The sequence below is a fragment of the Cladosporium halotolerans genome, assembly GCF_011745625.1.
Source record: "Cladosporium halotolerans strain TM138-S3 chromosome Unknown Sca50, whole genome shotgun sequence".
Classification (NCBI taxonomy): domain Eukaryota; kingdom Fungi; phylum Ascomycota; class Dothideomycetes; order Cladosporiales; family Cladosporiaceae; genus Cladosporium; species Cladosporium halotolerans.
In genome coordinates, this window is record NW_027191501.1 from 41,770 (window position 1) to 59,874 (window position 18,105).

Genomic DNA, 18,105 nt, shown 5'->3' on the forward strand with positions numbered 1-18,105 from the left:
TCGTCACATGAAATTGATACCACTAAAGCCTCCGTTCCCTCCGATTCGAATGGTGACTTGAAATTGTCATTACTCACAGCCCAGTGTAAGTGGACCTTTATAAGTTAAGTACTTCTGTCCCTGGTGTCACCCTCTCACGACATCATTCCTTCTCCTGCGGTGTTGCAATCTTCAGCGTTCCTTTTCACCATATACCCAATTGTTCCCTGACCAATTATCCATTCCCGCCTTCACCATGTCTTGCGGAAAGAGATACAAGATCATGGACTTCAACTGCGCCCTCATCACCGGCGGCGCCGGCGGCATCGGCCGCGCCATGGCCGAATACTTTCAATCGAAGGGCAAAAAAGTCATCATCGCCGGCCGCACCGAGTCCAAGCTCCAAACCGCCTCGCAAGAACTGGGCAACGTCCCCTACTACGTGCTCGACACGGGCGACACATCGGCCATCCCGCCCTTCGTCGCGCAGATCACGCAAGACCACCCGGACCTCGACTGCCTGGTCAACAACGCCGGCGTGCAGCGGCCCCTGGACGTCAACACCATGAGCGTCGACGAGTTCCTGCCCAAAGCAGACCAGGAGCTGCGCACCAACATCTTCGGCCCCATGCACCTCGCCATCCACCTGCTGCCGCACCTCAAAGCGCACTCCGCGGGCGGCACGGGCGCCGTCATCCTGAACGTGTCGTCTGTGCTCGGCCTCAACCCCACCAGCATCATCAACCCCGTGTACAACGGCAGCAAGGCCTACATCCACTTCTGGACGATGAACCTGCGCACGCAGCTGGAGAAGGACAAGACGGACGTGCGGGTCGTCGAGGTCGTGCCGCCGAGCGTGGGCACGGACTTGCACCGTGAGCGGGAGAACCCGGACGATAATAAGAAGGAGAAGGGCGCGAGTGCGTTGACTGTTGAGGAGTTTATGAAGGAGGTTGCGGAGCAGTTGGAGAAGGACGAGGATGTGATTAGTGCGGGGCCCGGAAAGGAGTTGGTGGAGAAGTGGTATGGGGCGTTTGGGGAGGCGTATAAGCAGGCTGAGGCGAAGTAGAGGTTGGACGGAAAGCGATTATGCAATGGATGATAGATGATTGAATATGATTAATGGTTATGCCCTCTAAGGAGATTTGCTCTGAATTTCATTCGATGTTGGATTGCGAGATGGATACTTCGCTACAGACTGGATCGTGACGGTCGCTATTGTTGGGTGGGAGATTCGTCGAGAGAACAATCATCTTTTTGTGGAGGTCACGCCTCTTGAGTGTCTCGCGACAGCTTTCCGTGCCTCGTTCGGCACATCATACTCGCTCAATTCCCGATCATACTTGGTGAACAAGCCGATTTTCACTACGTTGATGTTAGCGCTGCGTTCTACCATTTCAGCAGACCGAGGCAAAGGTACCGCTTATCCAAATGAAGAAGTACATCACCATTTCTTGCACGACTCCCATATCATGCTTCATCGCACCTCGCTTCTGAGCCTCCTTTCGGATCCACCTTAGTCGTGGTATACGCATGTCGGAGTAGAGCTTCGTTGCGGTTTGCCATCCGTCTCGTCCTTGAGCTTGATATTCGGCCAGCAGCATGGCTAGAATCTCGCAGTCCTCTAGAGCCATACTCGCGCCTTGGCCGCTGCCTTTTGTTGTCAGTGCTTCAGCCTCTCTCAAGCCGGGCTAGGGTGCTTACTCGGTTGCAGAGCGTGAGCAGCATCTCCGACAAGCACGCATCCACCTCGTTCCCATGTCGGTAAGTCGGGAGTTGTGAACGTTGGATAGACGTTATCGATCTCAACATCCTCCATGATGCGCCTTACCGTATTATTCTTCCAGTCCCGGTGTCGCTGCCAGAGTTGGCTTTTGGCGTCTTCACGATCAATGTTCCGCCAGTTCGTTGGACATTCGGCGAGCGAGTACGTAGCCACCACGCGGCCACATCCCCATGCTTGCGAAAATCGACACCGTTCGACGAGCTGTAGCCATAGCCAAAGAATCCGTTAGCGCCAAAAACAATGTTCATCTCGCCATCACCCACACCATTGAGCTTATCAGCAGACACAAAGCCACCCACGCCCGTGAGTCCCGCATACTCAGGCTCAAGCTCTTTCTCCAGTACCGCGTTCCTTACCCGACTCCAAATCCCATCACATCCGATCACCAACTCAGCCCGAACCTCGCTCCCATCCGCAAACCTAACAGCACACCCATCCAACCCAGTCCGCACATCAACAGCCTTCCTCCCACTCTCCACAACCCCATTAGGCACTCTGCGCCTCAAACACCTCCAAAACGCCTCCCTCCCAACCAACACCCCACCACCACTCTCCTGAACCTGCGTCTCACCCAACACCCAGCCCCTCGCATTGCTCATCCGCCACCGCCCCATCCAATGCCCCGTCTTTAGGACCTCTTCTTCCAGCTCCGGGTCCAGACGGCGCAGTACGCGCAGGCCGACGGGCGAGAAGCCGAGGGCGCCGCCGATGAGGGAGGCGTTGGAGGTTTGGAGGTCAGTGAGTTTTGTCGGGGATGAGGTGGTTGTGGTAGGGCGGGCTTCGTAGATTTTGACGGAGTGGGTTGTGGTGAGATTGAGTCTGTGCAGCCACAGGTAGAAGGAGAGGCCGGAGATACCGCTGCCGATTATGGCGATTTGCATGGTTATCGTTGGATGATTCGGGGTGACTTGGGTGTATTTGTCCTGCGATCTCAGATTTCATCGGCTTACGACAGACTCTCCAGCAACGCGCGATGTTTGATGAAGCTCGACTTGGACCGTCCTTCGATGTTCTATAGCTGATGATCGAACGAACAAGAAATCGTTGGCCAACTTGTGTCAATGCTTCAGCGTGAGTTGATGAGGGCCTATTATTATACGTTCAATTCATCAAGCTTTCGGCGAAAGCTTCTTTGCGGTTGCCTCGCAGTGCGTGAGGTTGGCTGGTTGTCACTGCGAATGCGCAAAGCGGGGCTGAATCATCACCTGATGTTTGTCGCATTCTCGGATTTTTTACTTTGGACGGATCTTCAGGCCCAGCGCGCATTAGTGATGTTAGCGAGAGAGAGAGAGAACACGAGAGAGAGTCTGCTCTTCAGTGCACTTGTTATGCTGGCTAGACCTGCCCTCACTTCTGGGAACTGAACAACGAGCAGAGATGAGAGATGATGTAAATGTCTTTTGCATTGCCACCGTACTGCTACGACGGTGAATCAACATTTTCTCCACGAGCGATCTGGTCTCGTATCGTGGGTTTGTTTGAAGATCACATGATAGTACAAGACGGCTCCTCAGATCTGCCACTTCGTGATGTCGTGGTCATAGCCGCAGTCTTCGCTATGTCTTCAAAGACCTCTCTGCAAAGCTGCGATGTTGTCAGTCCTGGTCGTTGTTCCTCGAGAATACATAGCATGCATACCTCGCCAGTCTCAGCGCTACATTCGCAATATCGATCGCAGCGCATCTCCTGCGCTATTCGAAGCGCTTCCTGTGGATACACAAAAGTCCGGCTATGGAGCGGCTGTTGATCGTCTGATGCCGCTCCACCTTCGGCGGCGGGTCTTACAGATCCGCCGTAATCTTCTTTCGTTCGAACGTCCCGCTTGAGTCCCAGCAGAATGACGGGCAATAGCTCATTGTAGTTGAAGTGCTTCTCGACGAGGGTCTTCCAGTGCGTGTGTACGCTTTTCAGAGATTCCGGGCTTGCGATGGAGTAGCAAAGAATCACGACCGCTGGTCTAAGCAGGGTGTAGTTCTGAGGAGATGCTGTATCGTAGAACTCGAATCGATATGGCCTATTGTACATGCGAATGTTGAAAGGAAATGGCTGGTCCAGATCGCGTAAGACCGGTAGAGGTCCTTTGGTGGAGTGGCCACCAGTGCCCAAGGTCAAGCGGCTGCGAGACGCTCAGTATTACAGTACAGACAAGGGGAGCCATTCAAATAGCGTCTAGACTGCAGGCAGAACATACGATAGGAATGTCGACTTGCCTACTTCGGCGTCACCAAGGAGTAGGATGGGGACCTCGGGCGGGTCGATGTTCGAGTCTGCCATTGTAGGAGGGGAGGCGCCTTCGGTCCCTCAAACACAGTCTGTGTAATGCATGGTATATCGCACCACAGGCCAGTGCCGCAGGTGTCACGGCCACGTGCAGGCTTCGAGGGGTTTGATAAGGATAAGGCGCGGCTGCCGGCGTCTGCGTCGCTTACGTGCATGTGAATGCGCCTGAGGCGCCCTTGTCCGCTTGCCGCGCCTCGCCGGCCTTTCCCTTCCCCGCGATTTGCTCACTGCGCTCGGGCCACTGGCGGGAAAAAGGTGACGACCCAATGTTCAAGATTCTCTGGCTGCTATGCCTGCGTATTCCAATATGACCAACCACCACTCGGCCCCGCCAACCTCACCACACGACTCTTCGTCGACCGCTCCGGCAACAATCAGAGCCCGGCGCTTGGCCGTTCTCCTGCTCCCGCCCTAGCCAGTTCCCTACCAGACGAAGTGGAGCAGTCTCTGAGCAAAAGCGATCGACTTCCAGCAAGCTCTGCCTGATTGATCAACTTGCTCGGCCAACACCTCCCTTCCACACGAACACCTCTCCCTAGACCAGACTATCAGAATGGTCCGCAACCTCGTCGTCTTCGGAGGCTCCTCCCACCCTCAGCTCACCGAGAACATTTGCACCCACCTCGGCATCCCGGCCTCCAACATCGTGCTTAACAAGTTCGCCAATGGAGAGACCAGGGTTGAGATCGGAGACAGTGTGCGCGATAAGGACGTTTACATTGTACAATCCGGCGGCGGAAAGGTCAATGATCACCTGATGGAGCTCCTCATCACTTTGAGCGCATGCAAGACCGCGAGCGCAAGGCGAGTCACTGCTGTCCTGCCTCTCTTCCCTTACTCGAGGCAAAGTGACCTGCCCTACAACAAGGTCGGCGCGCCTTTGGCGAGAATGCCTGCCAAGCTTGATGGCGACCAAGACTACACTTTCAACTCGAGGCCTGCGAGCCCCTACCCCGGCGGCCCGGAGAGCCAGGGCGTGAACAATGGCAACGGCGCAAGCTCTCTCCAGAGGAAACTCAACGGCCTATCTCTGTCGAAGAAGTCGGGTCCGCGGCGCAAGGATACACTGGATAGCGTCCAGTCTGACACCGGCTCCGCCGAGTCCTACTTCGAGGGCGAGACGCCGAATGGCGCCTCCGCAACGAGCAACCCGCAGCCCGCAGCCCCGCCTCAGATGTCTGTTCAGAAGGGCTACAAGCAATGGGTTGCCCAGGCTGGTACCCTTGTTGCTGACCTCTTGACTTGCGCTGGCGCAGACCATGTCATCACAATGGATCTTCACGACCCTCAATACCAGGGTTTCTTCGACATACCTGTCGATAACCTCTACGGCAGACACATGCTGAAGAAGTACATTCAGCAGCAGATCATTCCCAAGCACGGCGGGCCTGATAACTGCGTCATCGTGAGTCCGGATGCTGGCGGCGCAAAGCGCGCGACGAACATCGCAGACGCCTTGAACACGGACTTCGCTCTTATTCACAAGGTAAGCATGCAGATTTGTAGCACATAGTCTGAGTCTTGTCAATCTGACATTACATAGGAGCGCCGCCCTACCCAGGTCTCTGACCGCCAGAATGCCACCATGCTGCTCGTCGGCGAAGTGCGCAACCGCACAGCTATCCTTGTCGACGACCTGGCTGACACCTCCAACACGATCACCCGTGCCGCGAAGCTCCTCAAGAAGGAGGGCGCGCACACCGTCTACGCCCTGGTGACCCACGGCGTTTTCTCAGGTGACGCCGTCGAGCGCATCAACGCCAGCGCTCTCGACAAGGTCATCACGACCAACTCTGTGCCTCAAGAGGAGCACCTCCGGGGCTGCCCGAAGCTCGAGGTTCTCGAGATCGGCAACGTCTTCGCCGAGGCCATCCGCAGAGTCCACCACGGTGAGAGCATCAGCGTGCTCTTCCAGTACGATTAGAGGGGTTTTCCACGGCTATAATGGCGGTAACGAAGTAAGGCTGAATTCTCGCATTACTACACGGCGTTCGATGTTGGGAGGTGCCTGGTTTTGCTTTTGCTTTTCTGCCCTATAAACAATACGCTCCCGCGAGCTGCGCGAATCGCGCCGGGAGTCACAAGTAGCATGACATCGAGTCTGTCACGAACAGCAAGCGATAGAATAATCTTTCAGCATACTTTATCAAAATAGCAGCACAGAACACCAAGACCCAAGAGATGTAGGGCCGTAATATGCGCTCATAGGTCGTCGCGGGTCGAGTGAGTTCAATGGTGCTTTTGCCTGGATAACAAGGTGGATTCATTTCTAACCTTGAGCTGCATGCGGCAATCTAAACGCTCAAGTTCACACGCGTTGTGAAGAAGAACAACATCATTAGCAAGAGCATTCGAGTCAGCTATTCTGCCAAAGAACCACGACTTGATTCCCTGCATTCATCGCAGACCGCCTACGGCACTCGCCGCCCCACATCCCGGCCATCTCCAACATTTCCCCCCACGCCTCTGCCCTGGGGGAGCGGCTCCTCCACCAAACCGCTCCGCAAGACGGCTCGAGATCAGTCGTTAGGCTTTGTTGTCTATGGGAAAACAATATAGAGCCTAAAGGCATTCTTTCTCCGACTGGTGGATTCATCAATCGCATATATTAGCCCATGTAGGGCTTTAGGTCTTTGTTTTTGGGCCTCGGATATTGCATCTTGAAGGAAGCGGTCCTGCTCTCCCACGTGGACAGTATATAAATCATTATGTAGCTCTTGCAGATCCATGGTAGGCTCTCAGAGATCTCCAAGTCGTTCGCCATGGTCCACCTCACATCTCTCACTTCGGCGGCGATCCTGTCGCTAGCTTCTCTCGCGGCTTCCGCGCCGAGCAACAAGAAGCCTTTCTTCTACAATGGCTTCGACCTTTCTTCCTTGAAGATCATTGAAGACGGCGGTGCAGTGTTCAAGGACACTGCTCGCGGGAATGCCACAAGGCCCGTCGAGGATATCCTCGGCGACGCCGGCATGAACACCGTCCGCTTGCGCCTCTGGGTCGATCCAACCGTTCCTTACGATGGCGGCTACTACGAGACCTACGACTTGGACTACACGCTCGGGCTCGCGAAGCGTTTCTCAGAAAAGGGCTACAAGATCTACCTCGACTACCGTAAGCTTCCCCAAAACAAACCACCTACCCCACAGCCCAACCCACTCTCTAACCACCCCTTCCACGCAGACTTCAGCGACTACTGGGCGGACCCGCAAAAACAATGGCAGCCCGCCGCCTGGCCCACGACCCTCAAACCCCTCTCCTCCCGCCTGCGCTCCTACGTCTCCTCAACCATGCAGGCCTTCGACGCCGCCGGCGTCGACCTAGCCCTCGTCAGCCTCGGCAACGAAATCCGCAACGGCATGGTGTGGCCGCTCGGCCGCGTCAGCGTCGACGTCGAGCCGCGCTCAGCCCGCACAGCGAACTTCACGGGCCTCGCAACACTCTACTCCGCCGCGCGCGAGGGCGTGCGCGACGCTGTCAAGGCCGGCGTGCAGGCACCCGAGGTCATGATCCACATCGACAACGGGTGGAACTTGACGACGCAGAGGCGATGGTTCGAGGCGCTGACGGCGACGGGGAAGGTGAAGACGAAGGACTGGGATGTGATCGGGCTGAGTTTCTATCCGTTTTACGGGACGGGGGCGACGCTGGCGAATCTGAGGGAGGCGATGGGCTGGTTGGCGAGGAAGTATGGGAAGCCGATTCACGTTGTCGAGACGGATTGGCCGGCGATCTGCGAGGGGGAGAGCGCGCCGGTGTTGAGTGAGCCGGGGATTGAGGCGTCGGTTGAGGGGCAGTTGGAGTGGGGGAGGGAGGTTGTGAGGGCTGTTAAGGAGGTGCCGAAGGGTTTGGGTAGGGGTGTGAATTATTGGGAGCCGGCTTGGCTGAACAATACTGGGCTTGGGTCGGCGTGTCAGGATGCTATCTTGTTTGAGGCTGATTGGAGTAACTGGCCGGAGGTGACTGCTTATTCGAGGGAGAGCGTGAACCTGTTCGATGTGTGAGGCAAGAGTTGATGTTCAGCGTGTTGCTGGCTGAGAAATCAACAAGAAATAGAGTGATTACAAGCTTCCAGAATCACCTACCAGCCTGCAAAGCTTTCAGGTCCATTTGTGCATCAGACCTTATTAGAGAGCATCGGTCAGGACGGCAAGATATAGAGGTAATATTTGCAGCCTGGCATTGGGAGGCAGCTCTCTTCGAGAGTCATCAGCAAAGGCAGAGAGTCCTTATTTCTATAGTAACTCATGATGAAATTAGATTTTTAATTTTTGATTCTGGTATAATGAAGTTTTCGGTCTGATGTTCTCAGGTTGTTGTGGAGCGAACACGAGAAGATGAGGTGAATCCTGAAGTCCTGAGGCCAGAAAGCGAATCGGGCAAAAAGCCGGGGTGATCTCTGGTCCACCCAAGACGCCTCACTTTCGTGCGTCTCATGTAGCGGCCACTATTCCCATTTAGATATCGTTTTCTCTCGGTAGGAAAAGACTCAAGGTTTTGAGCAGCAATCATGGACGACGAAGATGATGCCCCGCCCATGCTGGTGTCCGCCGATGGCACCGACGCAGTGGACGCCAGCTTGAGCGGCGAAATGGAAGACATGAATGTCACGAAAGTACCGATTTCTATCATTACAGGTCAGTGAAAATATCTCATCGTTTGCAAGTACTATCGGAGAGATTCGATCCTAAAGACCTGCTCGTTGCGAGCCTTCGATTTCCACGCATTTTGTTTCCATACCCCACCTCATATTACCAGTCCATCCCCGGCAGGCCTCAAAATCGTTTTATAGCAGAAAGACCGAATTTAGTTTTAGCCGTACGCATCTTTCACAGTATTGACATTCTATCTAGGCTACCTCGGAGCCGGCAAATCCACCCTCCTCAACTACATCCTCACGGCGCGCCACGGCAAGAAAATCGCCGTCATCCTAAACGGTCAGTCCCTAAGAACCCCAAGCGAACCCGAGCCCACCACCACAAACCAGAAACAAAAACCAACCCCCACGCAACCAAAAAGAAACCCAATCTAACATTCCCCCCCTCCCCAGAATTCGGCAACACCACCTCCCTCGAGCAAAAGCCCCTGACCGTCTCCTCCGCCGACTCCAGCCTCGCGACGGAGTGGCTCGACCTCGCCAACGGCTGCATCTGCTGCAGCGTCAAGGACGCCGGCGTCAACGCGCTCGAGTCCCTGATGGCCCGCCGCGGCGCCTTCGACTACATCCTGCTCGAGACGACGGGGCTCGCGGACCCGGGCAACATCGCGCCCGTCTTCTGGGTCGACGAAGGGCTCGGGAGCTCGATCTACCTCGACGGCATCGTGGCGGTCGTCGACGCCGGGGGGCTGGGGAGGGAGCTGGACGAGCCGGTGGGCGAGGAGGCGGTGGAGCACGAGGGCCACGGGGGGAAGGCGCTGTCCGTCGCGCACCTGCAGATTTCGCACGCGGACGTCGTGATCGTCAACAAGGCGGATCTGGTCTCTGAGGCGCAGCTGGCGGCGGTGGTGGCGCGGGTGCGCGCGATCAATTCGCTCGCGAGCGTGCGGGTCACGACGCGGGGGCGCGTGGATGCGCTGGAGGGGTCGGTGCTGGATTTGCACGCGTACGATCGCGTGCGGAGGGAGGATTTGGATTTCGCGGCCAAGGGGCACAGTCATCTTGATAAGGCGATTGGGACGGCGACGGTGCGGTTTGGGGTGCTGGGGGAGGGGGGGATGGGGGCGCTGGATGCGTGGTTGAGGCGTGTGCTTTGGGAGTCGAAGGTGCCGGGGTTTGAGGGGGCGGTGGGGTGGGAGGTGCACAGGGCTAAGGGGAGGGTGAGGTTGGAGGGTGGGCGGGTGAAGATGTTGCAGGGCGTGAGGGAGATTTTTGAGTTGATTGATGGGGTTGATGTGGATGGTGGTAGTGGAGAGGAGGAACAGGGCGGGAGAATTGTTTTCATTGGGCGCAATATTAGCGGCGAGACTGCCGAAGCGTTCCAGAAGAGCTTGGATACTGCCCTTGCGGGTGTGTAGGACGGTTTGCGAGCGCAAATAGAAGGGAGTGACCCATGAGTCTGGGAACTTGCTTGATGAAGGCATGCATTAATTGAGCGCATCAAGCCTTGATAGTGCTCATTAAGATATTTTTTGCCCTCTCATCGATTCATCGAACATTATCCCGATGAAACACAACCATCATCCCCTGATCCCCCACCCCAACCAGCCACTTCCCATCCGGGCTCCAACTCATCTGCGACGAAGCGAAATAGCTGCGGTAATTCGGCAGGCTCGTCGCAGGCGTCTTCGAATAATGCGGCTGCAGCGGCGTCATAGGATCCTCAGTCGCAGAGCGAACGCCCGGGACGCCCAGCGAAGCGTCGGGGGTGGCGGAGGTGGACATGTTGGAGTCGTTGTTCGTAAGGGCTGAGCATAAATGTTAGCAATTACATTGAGATCAGATCAGTCGAAGAAGATGAAGGGCATACCGCTGGCGCCGTCACTGGCCACGCTGGCGTCCCTCTTAAGACCACCAAGCCGACCGAGTCCCTCAGCATTGACGCCGTTTTTGGCTGCTTTCTTCCGCCCACCTTTCGGTTTCTTGAAAACACCTTCGCCTTCCTCGCACCTCTGCAAGTCCCAGAAAAGGAACTTAGCCTGCTCGTTACCCATGACCAAGATCGGGCGCATGCCGGGCTCATGTAGCAGACCAAACCGCAAATAGAATCGCGAAGTGTGCTTCGAATCGAGCGTGAGGAGTCGCTCGAAACCGCGAGAGGACTCCGAGTGAGGGAAGGCGGAGCGGGTGTACAGGCCAGGGTACGGGATGGGAGGCTGGAGGGGATGAGGCATTTCGGCGTCGAAGCCGTCGATTCTCCATATCAGGATCTCGTTTTCTTTCAGGTCCTTGTCGCCCCCGTCGCCGTCGCCGCGGGCGGCGCGCGAGATGATGCTGTCGCCGTACCATTTGACACAGTCGACGAAGTTGGTGTGGATCTCCTGCGAGATGAAGCATGGGTAGGGGATTACCCTTGGCTCGACGTCGTTGGTGGGCAAAGAGTCAAGTTCGGAGAGCGGTGGGATCGCCCAGAGAGCGATTGCGGTGTCCATGGCGCCGGTGAGCAGCCATCGCCCGTTCGGATGGAAGTCCAGGGCCAGGAGAGGCTGCTTGTGGCCTTGACCGCTTAGAATAGCTCTGCATGGCTGATTCTGGTGAGCAGGGCTTAGGTTCCAGATACGGACGGAGTAGTCTTCAGAGGCCGAAGCGAGGATGTAAGGCGATAGCGGCGATATCTGCAGGTCGTTGATTGCCCTTCCGTGACCGGGGAGTGTCTGAACGGGCTCATCTTGATCGATGTCGAAGACGAATATCGTTCGTGGGCTGCTGCCAGCAGCACATATCAACGGCGTGCCTTCTGCACTTACAGTCCAGCAAAGGCTGTTCAAGCAGACTGACTCATCGAGATGCCACCACTTCAAGATATCGTAGGATGCTGGGGGACCTTGTTTGATGGCGCAGACAATCAACTAGGCAGACCGATTAGTGTCGGGTCTGGTAATCAGGTGGCGGAATGCGTACATCTCTGCCTCCGGTGAATGCGAAGATAGGCTCATCGTCTTCGACCGGCCAGGGCCAGAACTTGACATCGAACAGTGTGGATTCTACGCGATGTCAATTTACTGCGCTCCCCACGCACCGTGCATCTTACTGACCAGCGAGCTCATGCCCCTGCTATAGTACGACGTAAGTAATGGAGCCAATGACTTGCAAGGAACCCACGATCGATGCTCACCGCTCTTGCGCACAGTACTAACGACGGAAATATGTCGGCGTTGGCCGGCATTATTGCAACAGAAGGACGTGGATGTATGTGAGGTCAAACCCTCAGCCCACGTGACCCTTCAAACCCCCACCGCCTGACACCAATCCCACATCAACAACAAGCGAAAGCAGGCTAAGTCTAGGCTCGCCCGGCCCGCCGCCTCAACGGTCGCCTCTGCGGCAGCTGACGGCCGTTGCAGTACAGTATGCTGAAGCGACGAGGTTCCAGGCACTAGCGAAGGAAGAGCTCGCGGTCGCAGGCCCGCGACAAGGGTTGCTTGCGGGCAATACGAGGTTCGCCGGCACCGACTACTGCTCGCGGGACGCCAGCCTAAATTTCGCAAACAGGCCGAAGCAGCCCTCCTTCCTTCCTTCGGCTGTCCTGCGCAGGCTGCAGGTCGGCGCGAAAGCTTCTCGGCTAGCGGCAGGCGGCGGGTGCGCTCCGAGTGGGCCGGTGTGGGAGTCGTTGTCAGACGGTCGTGGGCGAGGGCTGGCGCGGCATGCGAATAATCGACGATGGCCTGGCTCGATGCGCGCGATGGGGTCCGGGGCTTGTCGACGCAGGCTGCTGGCGATGCTCGGCGCTCGTCGGAGTCGCGGGCGCAGCAGGCTGGAACGAGCCGGATGGTGAAAGCCTCGACTGCAGCGCGAGTAATGGCGGGCGAGGCGCGAGTGGAGCATGAGATGTAGTCAGGACAGAGAGGCCTCGCTAGAGTCGCTAAGAGCGCTGCTATGCCGGAAGCGGTAGTTGCGAGGGGACGGTGGCACAGTGAGTATCATGTCAGCCACGCTGGTGGCCGAGAGCGCGTGGGAGCAGCGGGCGGGCGTCTCTGGTGCAGGAGAATCTCCCGACAGGACACATTGCATGCGCACGGGGGTGACGGCCTGGCCTTCACACACCGCGCGTTTGCTTTGTAGGACGATGACATGAGACGGCAAGGCGCGGTTATTCTTACTTTACCCGACTCTCGGGACGCGCGTGAATCCTAGCATACAGGCCGTGAAGACGCGGGGCTCCGTTGAGACCTGTCACAACGGTCATTTGATGAGAAGGCGCACAGGCACGCAGGACGCTCGCGCTGTGTCTGCAGTCAGAATGCCCTGCGCAAAGCCTACAGACAGCCCTATATCCCACGCCAGGCAACGGCGCAGGCGGAAGGAGACTTCCGCAGGACCGGCATGAGAACGCGGCGTGGGTTGATGGTTTGCAAGCAGGCAAGCAGACAAGCGGGCTGGTGGAGGCTGCATGCGGGTGGAACGCCGGCTCTTCGTCAGCAGGAGGGCGCTGTTCGAGCGAGTAGCAACAGAAATCACTCATCGCGGACGAGTGCGCATGCTAGCGTGGGGAGAAAACATGGGCAGAAACTCTGCAATTCGAGGAGGGGAGCGGTCATTGGCAGAAGCGTGGGCGGACGCCACCAGGATGTCTCATGCAGGGATGGTATTTCTGCAGCGGCGCGGCGTGGGCATGGCGCATACCAGTGTTGCTAATTACCTGGGATCATTCGACCTACAGTCTGTATTGATGTCCGCGGATTCACCAAACACACACGATGCACCCACCTGGCAGTGCCATACATGCATGGAGCAACAGCGAGGATGATTGCGCGGGTGAGCAGCGGTGCAGCAACGGTGCTATACCGGCGAACGGCTGGTCAATGGCGCTTTGGCGTTTGCGGGGAGAGCCACCTGGCACGGCGTGTCGCTCCGCGTGCGTGGCTCGCGCAGGCCTTGCCGATGCCGACTCCCACCCCGATGACGCTGGCCGCTCGCCGTCGGTCTGCCGCTCGTCCTGTGCTGTGCTGTGCTGCTTGGCTGAGACGCGCTCCGTGCCTGTGAAGAAGAAGACCCTCTCCAAGCCTCGTCCTCACGGACCTACCCACGCCGCGCACCACCAGCAGGCGTCGATAGTTGCGACACCGCCGAGAGCGCAGCCGCAACTACATATACCGGACGACCTACAGTATACAGCCTAACTCCAAGCCTAAGCGTGCAGTGCCGGCCCGCAGCCTCCGCCTACCTATTTTCGATGCAAGGTCAAGACGCCGATTCTCAAACCTGCCCGCGACCCACCCGCCGCCGGCCGTGGCCCTCGCACAGCGCCGCCATCGCGTGAGACTTCAATTTTCTGCAATCGTGACGTACCGCTACCCTTGCTGCTGACTTCTGCGACCCGCCACCGTGCAGCGCCGGGCCTCGCGCGCCTCGTTGGCGGCACGGAGCCTGCACCCTGCGCCGCGACTGTCCTGCCCGCCCTCATTGGCCCACCTTGCGCCCGCCTTGGGACCGCCAGCAAGACACCACGCTTCGCAACCCTCTGTGTCTTCATCCCTCCCACGAAGCCCCAGCTGCGCCGCTCTCCTGGACTCGAGCCTCCTCGCCGACCCAGCCCCGCTGAACCTGGACCCATCCCCGGTCGAAGCATTTCGCCCTGTCGCCACCCGCCTCCGGCCCGTGGAACCACCATCGCCTCATCCAGACTGCTTCTCGCCAGCATAACCGAGCACGAGTTCGTCGCGCTGCACCCGCTCCAGCACCACTCCACGCACATCCCCCTCACGAGATAAGAGGCGGACGTTTGGCAGCCAGTGGCTCTTTTAGGACCTCTCAGGCTCGCCCAATCCACCGAAGCAGAGTACTCGAGCAAGACACACTACACTTGGTGTTCAGACGCCAATCGAGGTTGCAAGATTGTTTAGAGGAGACATAAGAGGCTCGAAGCCACAAGTCAGACCTGCGCTTGTGGCCTTGCCCATTAGTCGGTACATTGTTCGATGCTCACGCTCGACATCTAAGACTCGTCCGTCCAACAGCCCATAATGGAGACGACGTTTATCTCGATTCATGGTGAGCACTCGCATGCGCATCTCCACCCTGACGCCGGCCAATGCTGACCAGGTGACCAGACTTGACGCCCGAGGCGCACATCTTGTATTCTTCAGACTCCGTGATCGACATCCTTGGCTACACTCCAGATGAAATCGTCAATCGTTCTGCGTGGGAGTTCTTCTCCAAGGATGAGCTCCCCGAGGCACAGGAGTTTCACCGCAAGCGCGTCACCATGGACAAGGCGGCCGTGCTGGCCTACTGCAATGTCATGAGCAAATCCGGCGACTGGATCAATTGCGAATGTTGTTTCACCATCGTCTACGACGTGATGATCGTCTGTACCTCTATCTACCAGCGCGGTGGCAAAGCACAAGGTACGTCTCACGTCAAGCAGGCACGACCGGCTTCAAGCTGACGCTCCCATCAGGCCGCGCGCTTGCAGCGCCCATTGTCAGACGCATATTTTCTGCTTCGCCCAAGGACCCGAGATACCACATGTTGTCGCACATCTCCGCCAAATTCACACAGCCTTCAAAGGCTCAACTGCACGAGCCTCGAGCAGCGCTTTTCCTGAATCGCTTCACCCGCACACTGACCATCATGTACGCCACGAGCGCGCTGGAGGAGGTCATTGGCATTCCAGCCGCTGCCATGCGCGGTCGAAGTTTCTACTACTGTATTGCAGAGAACTGCTTGCAGGATTCTATCAAATGTATTGAGAACGCAAAGGGCAACGACTCGATCGCCTATCTTCGGTTCTGGTTCCGAGACCCTCGAACAGACGATCCCGCACCGGCTCCCGACGCCGACAGCGACGACGAGATGACTACGGAAATGAGTGAAGATATGAGCGAAGGTGGCGTTCAGCTTCGCAGTCAAGGAGGCATATCTTCCAGGAGTACGCAATCGTCGGCACTGGAGTCTTCTGACAGCATGGACGTTGACACTGACACAAGCGCGCCAAACCCAGGGGATCCCAATTCGCGCACTTCTTCTGGAGACAGCGGAAACGAGAACGAGACGCACGAGGCCATCTTTGGTGAATCGAGAGAATCCCGGTCGTCCGCGTCTTCGATCCCTTCGTCACCGGAGACTCCTCGCACCGCACCCACTCGTGCTACGAATGATCCCATCGAGCTCGAAGCCGTCATCTCCTGCACCTCGGACGGTCTGGTCGTCTGTCTCCGCAAAGCCCGCCCTGCAGTTCCTCGCCAGACCCAGCCCGCGACCAGACCAGTCCACGAACCCGGCATGTTCGCAGCTCCTTGGGCAAGCCAGCCTGTACTCCCGCCTCTCGAAGTGCGAGCCGGCAGTGGCGGTCTCGGAACAAGCTTCGCGCCCTCGCTCGGTCCCATGGGCGCAAGGCACGACTCCGCCTCGCCGCCCCGTGCTCACAGTGTCGACCACCACGACTTCATGTCCGCTATCCGCGACCAGGCAGTCTTCGCTTGGGCGCTCACGGGCATCAACGGCGCCCTTGGCGACTTCGCCAAGGGAAAGCCGCGCGGCGATGCTACTCCTGCGGATGGCTTTGCGGTTTGGGCGAACGACGCGTCGCAGGCATCGGGCAATCTCGAGTCACGACAGGATGTCGGCCTTGCATCGAATGAGGAAAGGCGGGCTGCTACTCAGATGTTTGGCGATCCTGGTCTGGGCAGGAACAATGGTGGCAGCAACGGTAATGGAGCTGCTGCGAGGTGATGAATCAGGGTCTGGCGTCACAATACTTGCGATGGCACGGTCTCCGCCATGCTCTGGACCTCCCGCCCACTCCCATGCCTAATCGATCCTCCGCTGCTTCGCCCCACCGACAGTGGTCACAGCCTCAAGTGGACGACAGCAGCACCACCCAACCTCCCGCACCGACCACGGCAACACCACCACACCCCCGCCGTGCTCGCCTCCGAATCTCAATGAAACTTGACGAACAATAATGACAACGGCAAATGAAAGGGAAAAAAATTTTGGGTCAGGCAAAGCGAGCAGCGAAATTTTCGGCACGGCGTACACTTACTTTGATATCCCTCAAAACCCCGACGAAGGCCTTCCGCGGATGAACAGCAAGTCACGGGTTCCGACCCGTTCTCCATCCGCTCAAGTCTTTCGCCTCATGCGGGTGTTGCTTTCCAGTCTCTATTCTATCTTTCTCAGCGAGAGGCGCGAATCCGCCAATGAAGTCCTTTCGATATCCGTTTCCTGCTTCTTTCGGGATGTTGCTTTTAGTCCTCCTCGCCCGCGTATGCATTCGAAAACCCGGCGTCCCTCCCCAGCCTTCCTTCCATAGCTAGCTTTTGTAACCCAACGCCTCCATCTTTTCCCAGCCCAACCCATCACATCCCACCCCGCCCATCATCTCCCTCAATCCCGCATGAAAATCCCCTCCTCCCCAACCCTCGCCATAAACTCCACCCGCCTCTCACAAACCCTCCACGCCCCGCTCGCGCCCGCCGTCTCCGCTCCAACACCCGGCACCAGCACCAGCTCGTCGACGTACTTCCCGTACGCCGTGCATGTGTACCCTTCCCACTGTCCTTTGCCGAAGTGCACGCCGGAGAAGTACGTCGTCGCGGAGGCGCGCGTGGGCGGGTCGGAGGGGGCGAGCGCGATGTGCTGCGTTGTGAGGGCGTGCTGGGATGTGATGGCGTGCAGGCTGCGGTCGAGCTAGGTCAGCGCGGGTTTTTTGTTTTGGGGGGGGGAGGGGAGGGGGGAACGCACCGGCCGGCGATGACGCGCTGCACGGTTTCGAGGCCGTGCATTTCGCCGCCGGGGAAGGGGTAGGAGGCGCGGACGTCGGGGGTGAAGACTTGCGAGAGCTGGTTGAGGTCTTTGGTGTCGAGGGCGAGGCAGTAGAGGGCGAGGAGGTTGCGGATTGCGAGGGTGTCGTGGGGGTTGGGTGGCATTTTGGGAGGATTTTTGGGAGGATTTTTGGGAGGGAAGCGGTGGGCTGCGGTGGGGGAGTTGGATGGGGTGAGTGAGAAGTCTTTTGCTGTAATTATATGGGGTCTATTGAGGCTTATATAGTGGTGGAATCGGCGTTGGGTTTTCGGTGGTGAGGAGCCGAAGTTGGAGGTGAGGTGGTGAGGTGGGGTGCGGTGAGAGGTCGATTCTCAGGAATGGGTGTGGAATCGCTTGGTGTCTATTCTTAGAGAGAAACTCAGTCGTCGCGAAACATGATATTCAGCTTGATTCCTCCAGTCAGTCTGATCGTGTAAATTATCCGACATCCATGTTTGAGAGCGCAGGTCGTCCACAGGACAGCACTCGCTAATAATCCTAACGTTACTCGACTTCCCCATCTCGAATCTGACATCACGGCGTTTCAGGGTCTGGGGTAGTCGCGGTTGCTAGGGTAAACAGTCGACTTCAGCCTCCCGCTTTTTGGCCCCAGCCACTCCAACCACCTCGAAGGCGAAGGCCGCGCAGCCCTCCGAAA

At 57.6% G+C, this 18,105-nt stretch overlaps 9 protein-coding genes across 9 annotated transcripts; 5 read left to right on the forward strand and 4 right to left on the reverse strand.

Moving 5' to 3' along the window:
* Positions 1–235: 235 nt before the first annotated feature.
* On the forward strand, positions 236–1,048 carry WHR41_08848 (uncharacterized protein; the record flags this gene model as incomplete). The annotated part of the gene is made up of 1 exon (XM_069377452.1): positions 236–1,048. One exon carries the CDS (start codon positions 236–238, stop codon positions 1,046–1,048), a length of 813 nt encoding a protein of 270 aa, XP_069225550.1.
* Positions 1,049–1,102: 54 nt separating this feature from the next.
* WHR41_08849 (uncharacterized protein) lies at positions 1,103–2,646 on the reverse strand (the record flags this gene model as incomplete). The annotated part of the gene is made up of 4 exons (XM_069377453.1): positions 1,103–1,344; positions 1,400–1,633; positions 1,684–1,860; positions 2,337–2,646. The coding sequence occupies 4 exons, from the start codon at positions 2,644–2,646 to the stop codon at positions 1,229–1,231; spliced, it is 837 nt and encodes a 278-aa protein (XP_069225551.1). The 3' UTR covers positions 1,103–1,228.
* A 604-nt stretch (positions 2,647–3,250) lies between these two features.
* Positions 3,251–4,197, reverse strand: WHR41_08850 (uncharacterized protein; the record flags this gene model as incomplete). The annotated part of the gene is made up of 3 exons (XM_069377454.1): positions 3,957–4,197; positions 3,404–3,881; positions 3,251–3,349 (listed from the first exon to the last, which is right to left on the reverse strand). The coding sequence occupies exons 1-3, from the start codon at positions 4,037–4,039 to the stop codon at positions 3,251–3,253; spliced, it is 660 nt and encodes a 219-aa protein (XP_069225576.1). The 5' UTR covers positions 4,040–4,197.
* Positions 4,198–4,325: 128 nt separating this feature from the next.
* Positions 4,326–6,301, forward strand: WHR41_08851 (uncharacterized protein). The gene is made up of 2 exons (XM_069377455.1): positions 4,326–5,531; positions 5,589–6,301. Exons 1-2 carry the CDS (start codon positions 4,599–4,601, stop codon positions 5,967–5,969), a joined length of 1,314 nt encoding a protein of 437 aa, XP_069225575.1. The 5' UTR covers positions 4,326–4,598; the 3' UTR covers positions 5,970–6,301.
* Positions 6,302–6,807: 506 nt separating this feature from the next.
* WHR41_08852 (uncharacterized protein) lies at positions 6,808–8,046 on the forward strand (the record flags this gene model as incomplete). Its single annotated transcript, XM_069377456.1, has 1 exon — positions 6,808–8,046. The coding sequence occupies one exon, from the start codon at positions 6,808–6,810 to the stop codon at positions 8,044–8,046; it is 1,239 nt and encodes a 412-aa protein (XP_069225578.1).
* Positions 8,047–8,462: 416 nt separating this feature from the next.
* Positions 8,463–10,057, forward strand: WHR41_08853 (uncharacterized protein; the record flags this gene model as incomplete). The annotated part of the gene is made up of 3 exons (XM_069377457.1): positions 8,463–8,679; positions 8,896–8,979; positions 9,093–10,057. Exons 1-3 carry the CDS (start codon positions 8,553–8,555, stop codon positions 10,055–10,057), a joined length of 1,176 nt encoding a protein of 391 aa, XP_069225577.1. The 5' UTR covers positions 8,463–8,552.
* Positions 10,058–10,106: 49 nt separating this feature from the next.
* Positions 10,107–12,627, reverse strand: WHR41_08854 (uncharacterized protein). The gene is made up of 5 exons (XM_069377458.1): positions 11,815–12,627; positions 11,735–11,753; positions 11,601–11,683; positions 10,510–11,548; positions 10,107–10,447 (listed from the first exon to the last, which is right to left on the reverse strand). Exons 1-5 carry the CDS (start codon positions 11,863–11,865, stop codon positions 10,188–10,190), a joined length of 1,452 nt encoding a protein of 483 aa, XP_069225563.1. The 5' UTR covers positions 11,866–12,627; the 3' UTR covers positions 10,107–10,187.
* A 1,499-nt stretch (positions 12,628–14,126) lies between these two features.
* On the forward strand, positions 14,127–16,998 carry WHR41_08855 (uncharacterized protein). The gene is made up of 3 exons (XM_069377459.1): positions 14,127–14,690; positions 14,750–15,046; positions 15,100–16,998. Exons 1-3 carry the CDS (start codon positions 14,663–14,665, stop codon positions 16,371–16,373), a joined length of 1,599 nt encoding a protein of 532 aa, XP_069225572.1. The 5' UTR covers positions 14,127–14,662; the 3' UTR covers positions 16,374–16,998.
* On the reverse strand, positions 16,635–17,903 carry WHR41_08856 (uncharacterized protein). The gene is made up of 2 exons (XM_069377460.1): positions 17,388–17,903; positions 16,635–17,322 (listed from the first exon to the last, which is right to left on the reverse strand). Exons 1-2 carry the CDS (start codon positions 17,570–17,572, stop codon positions 17,031–17,033), a joined length of 477 nt encoding a protein of 158 aa, XP_069225574.1. The 5' UTR covers positions 17,573–17,903; the 3' UTR covers positions 16,635–17,030.
* Between the last annotated feature and the right edge of the window lie 202 nt (positions 17,904–18,105).

Coding starts and splice junctions, on each gene's coding strand:
- WHR41_08851 (XM_069377455.1), top strand. CDS start 4,599: ATGGTCCGCAACCTCGTCGTCTTCGGAGGCTCCTCCCACCCTCAGCTC. Junction 5,532..5,588: donor ACTTCGCTCTTATTCACAAG/GTAAGCATGCAG, acceptor GACATTACATAG/GAGCGCCGCCCTACCCAGGT.
- WHR41_08854 (XM_069377458.1), bottom strand. CDS start 11,865: ATGCCGGCCAACGCCGACATATTTCCGTCGTTAGTACTGTGCGCAAGA. Junction 11,549..11,600: donor CATTCACCGGAGGCAGAGAT/GTACGCATTCCG, acceptor CGGTCTGCCTAG/TTGATTGTCTGCGCCATCAA. Junction 10,448..10,509: donor GGCCAGTGACGGCGCCAGCG/GTATGCCCTTCA, acceptor ATTTATGCTCAG/CCCTTACGAACAACGACTCC.
- WHR41_08855 (XM_069377459.1), top strand. CDS start 14,663: ATGGAGACGACGTTTATCTCGATTCATG. Junction 14,691..14,749: donor GACGTTTATCTCGATTCATG/GTGAGCACTCGC, acceptor CCAGGTGACCAG/ACTTGACGCCCGAGGCGCAC. Junction 15,047..15,099: donor GCGCGGTGGCAAAGCACAAG/GTACGTCTCACG, acceptor CGCTCCCATCAG/GCCGCGCGCTTGCAGCGCCC.
- WHR41_08856 (XM_069377460.1), bottom strand. CDS start 17,572: ATGCCACCCAACCCCCACGACACCCTCGCAATCCGCAACCTCCTCGCC. Junction 17,323..17,387: donor CAGCGCGTCATCGCCGGCCG/GTGCGTTCCCCC, acceptor GCTCGACCGCAG/CCTGCACGCCATCACATCCC.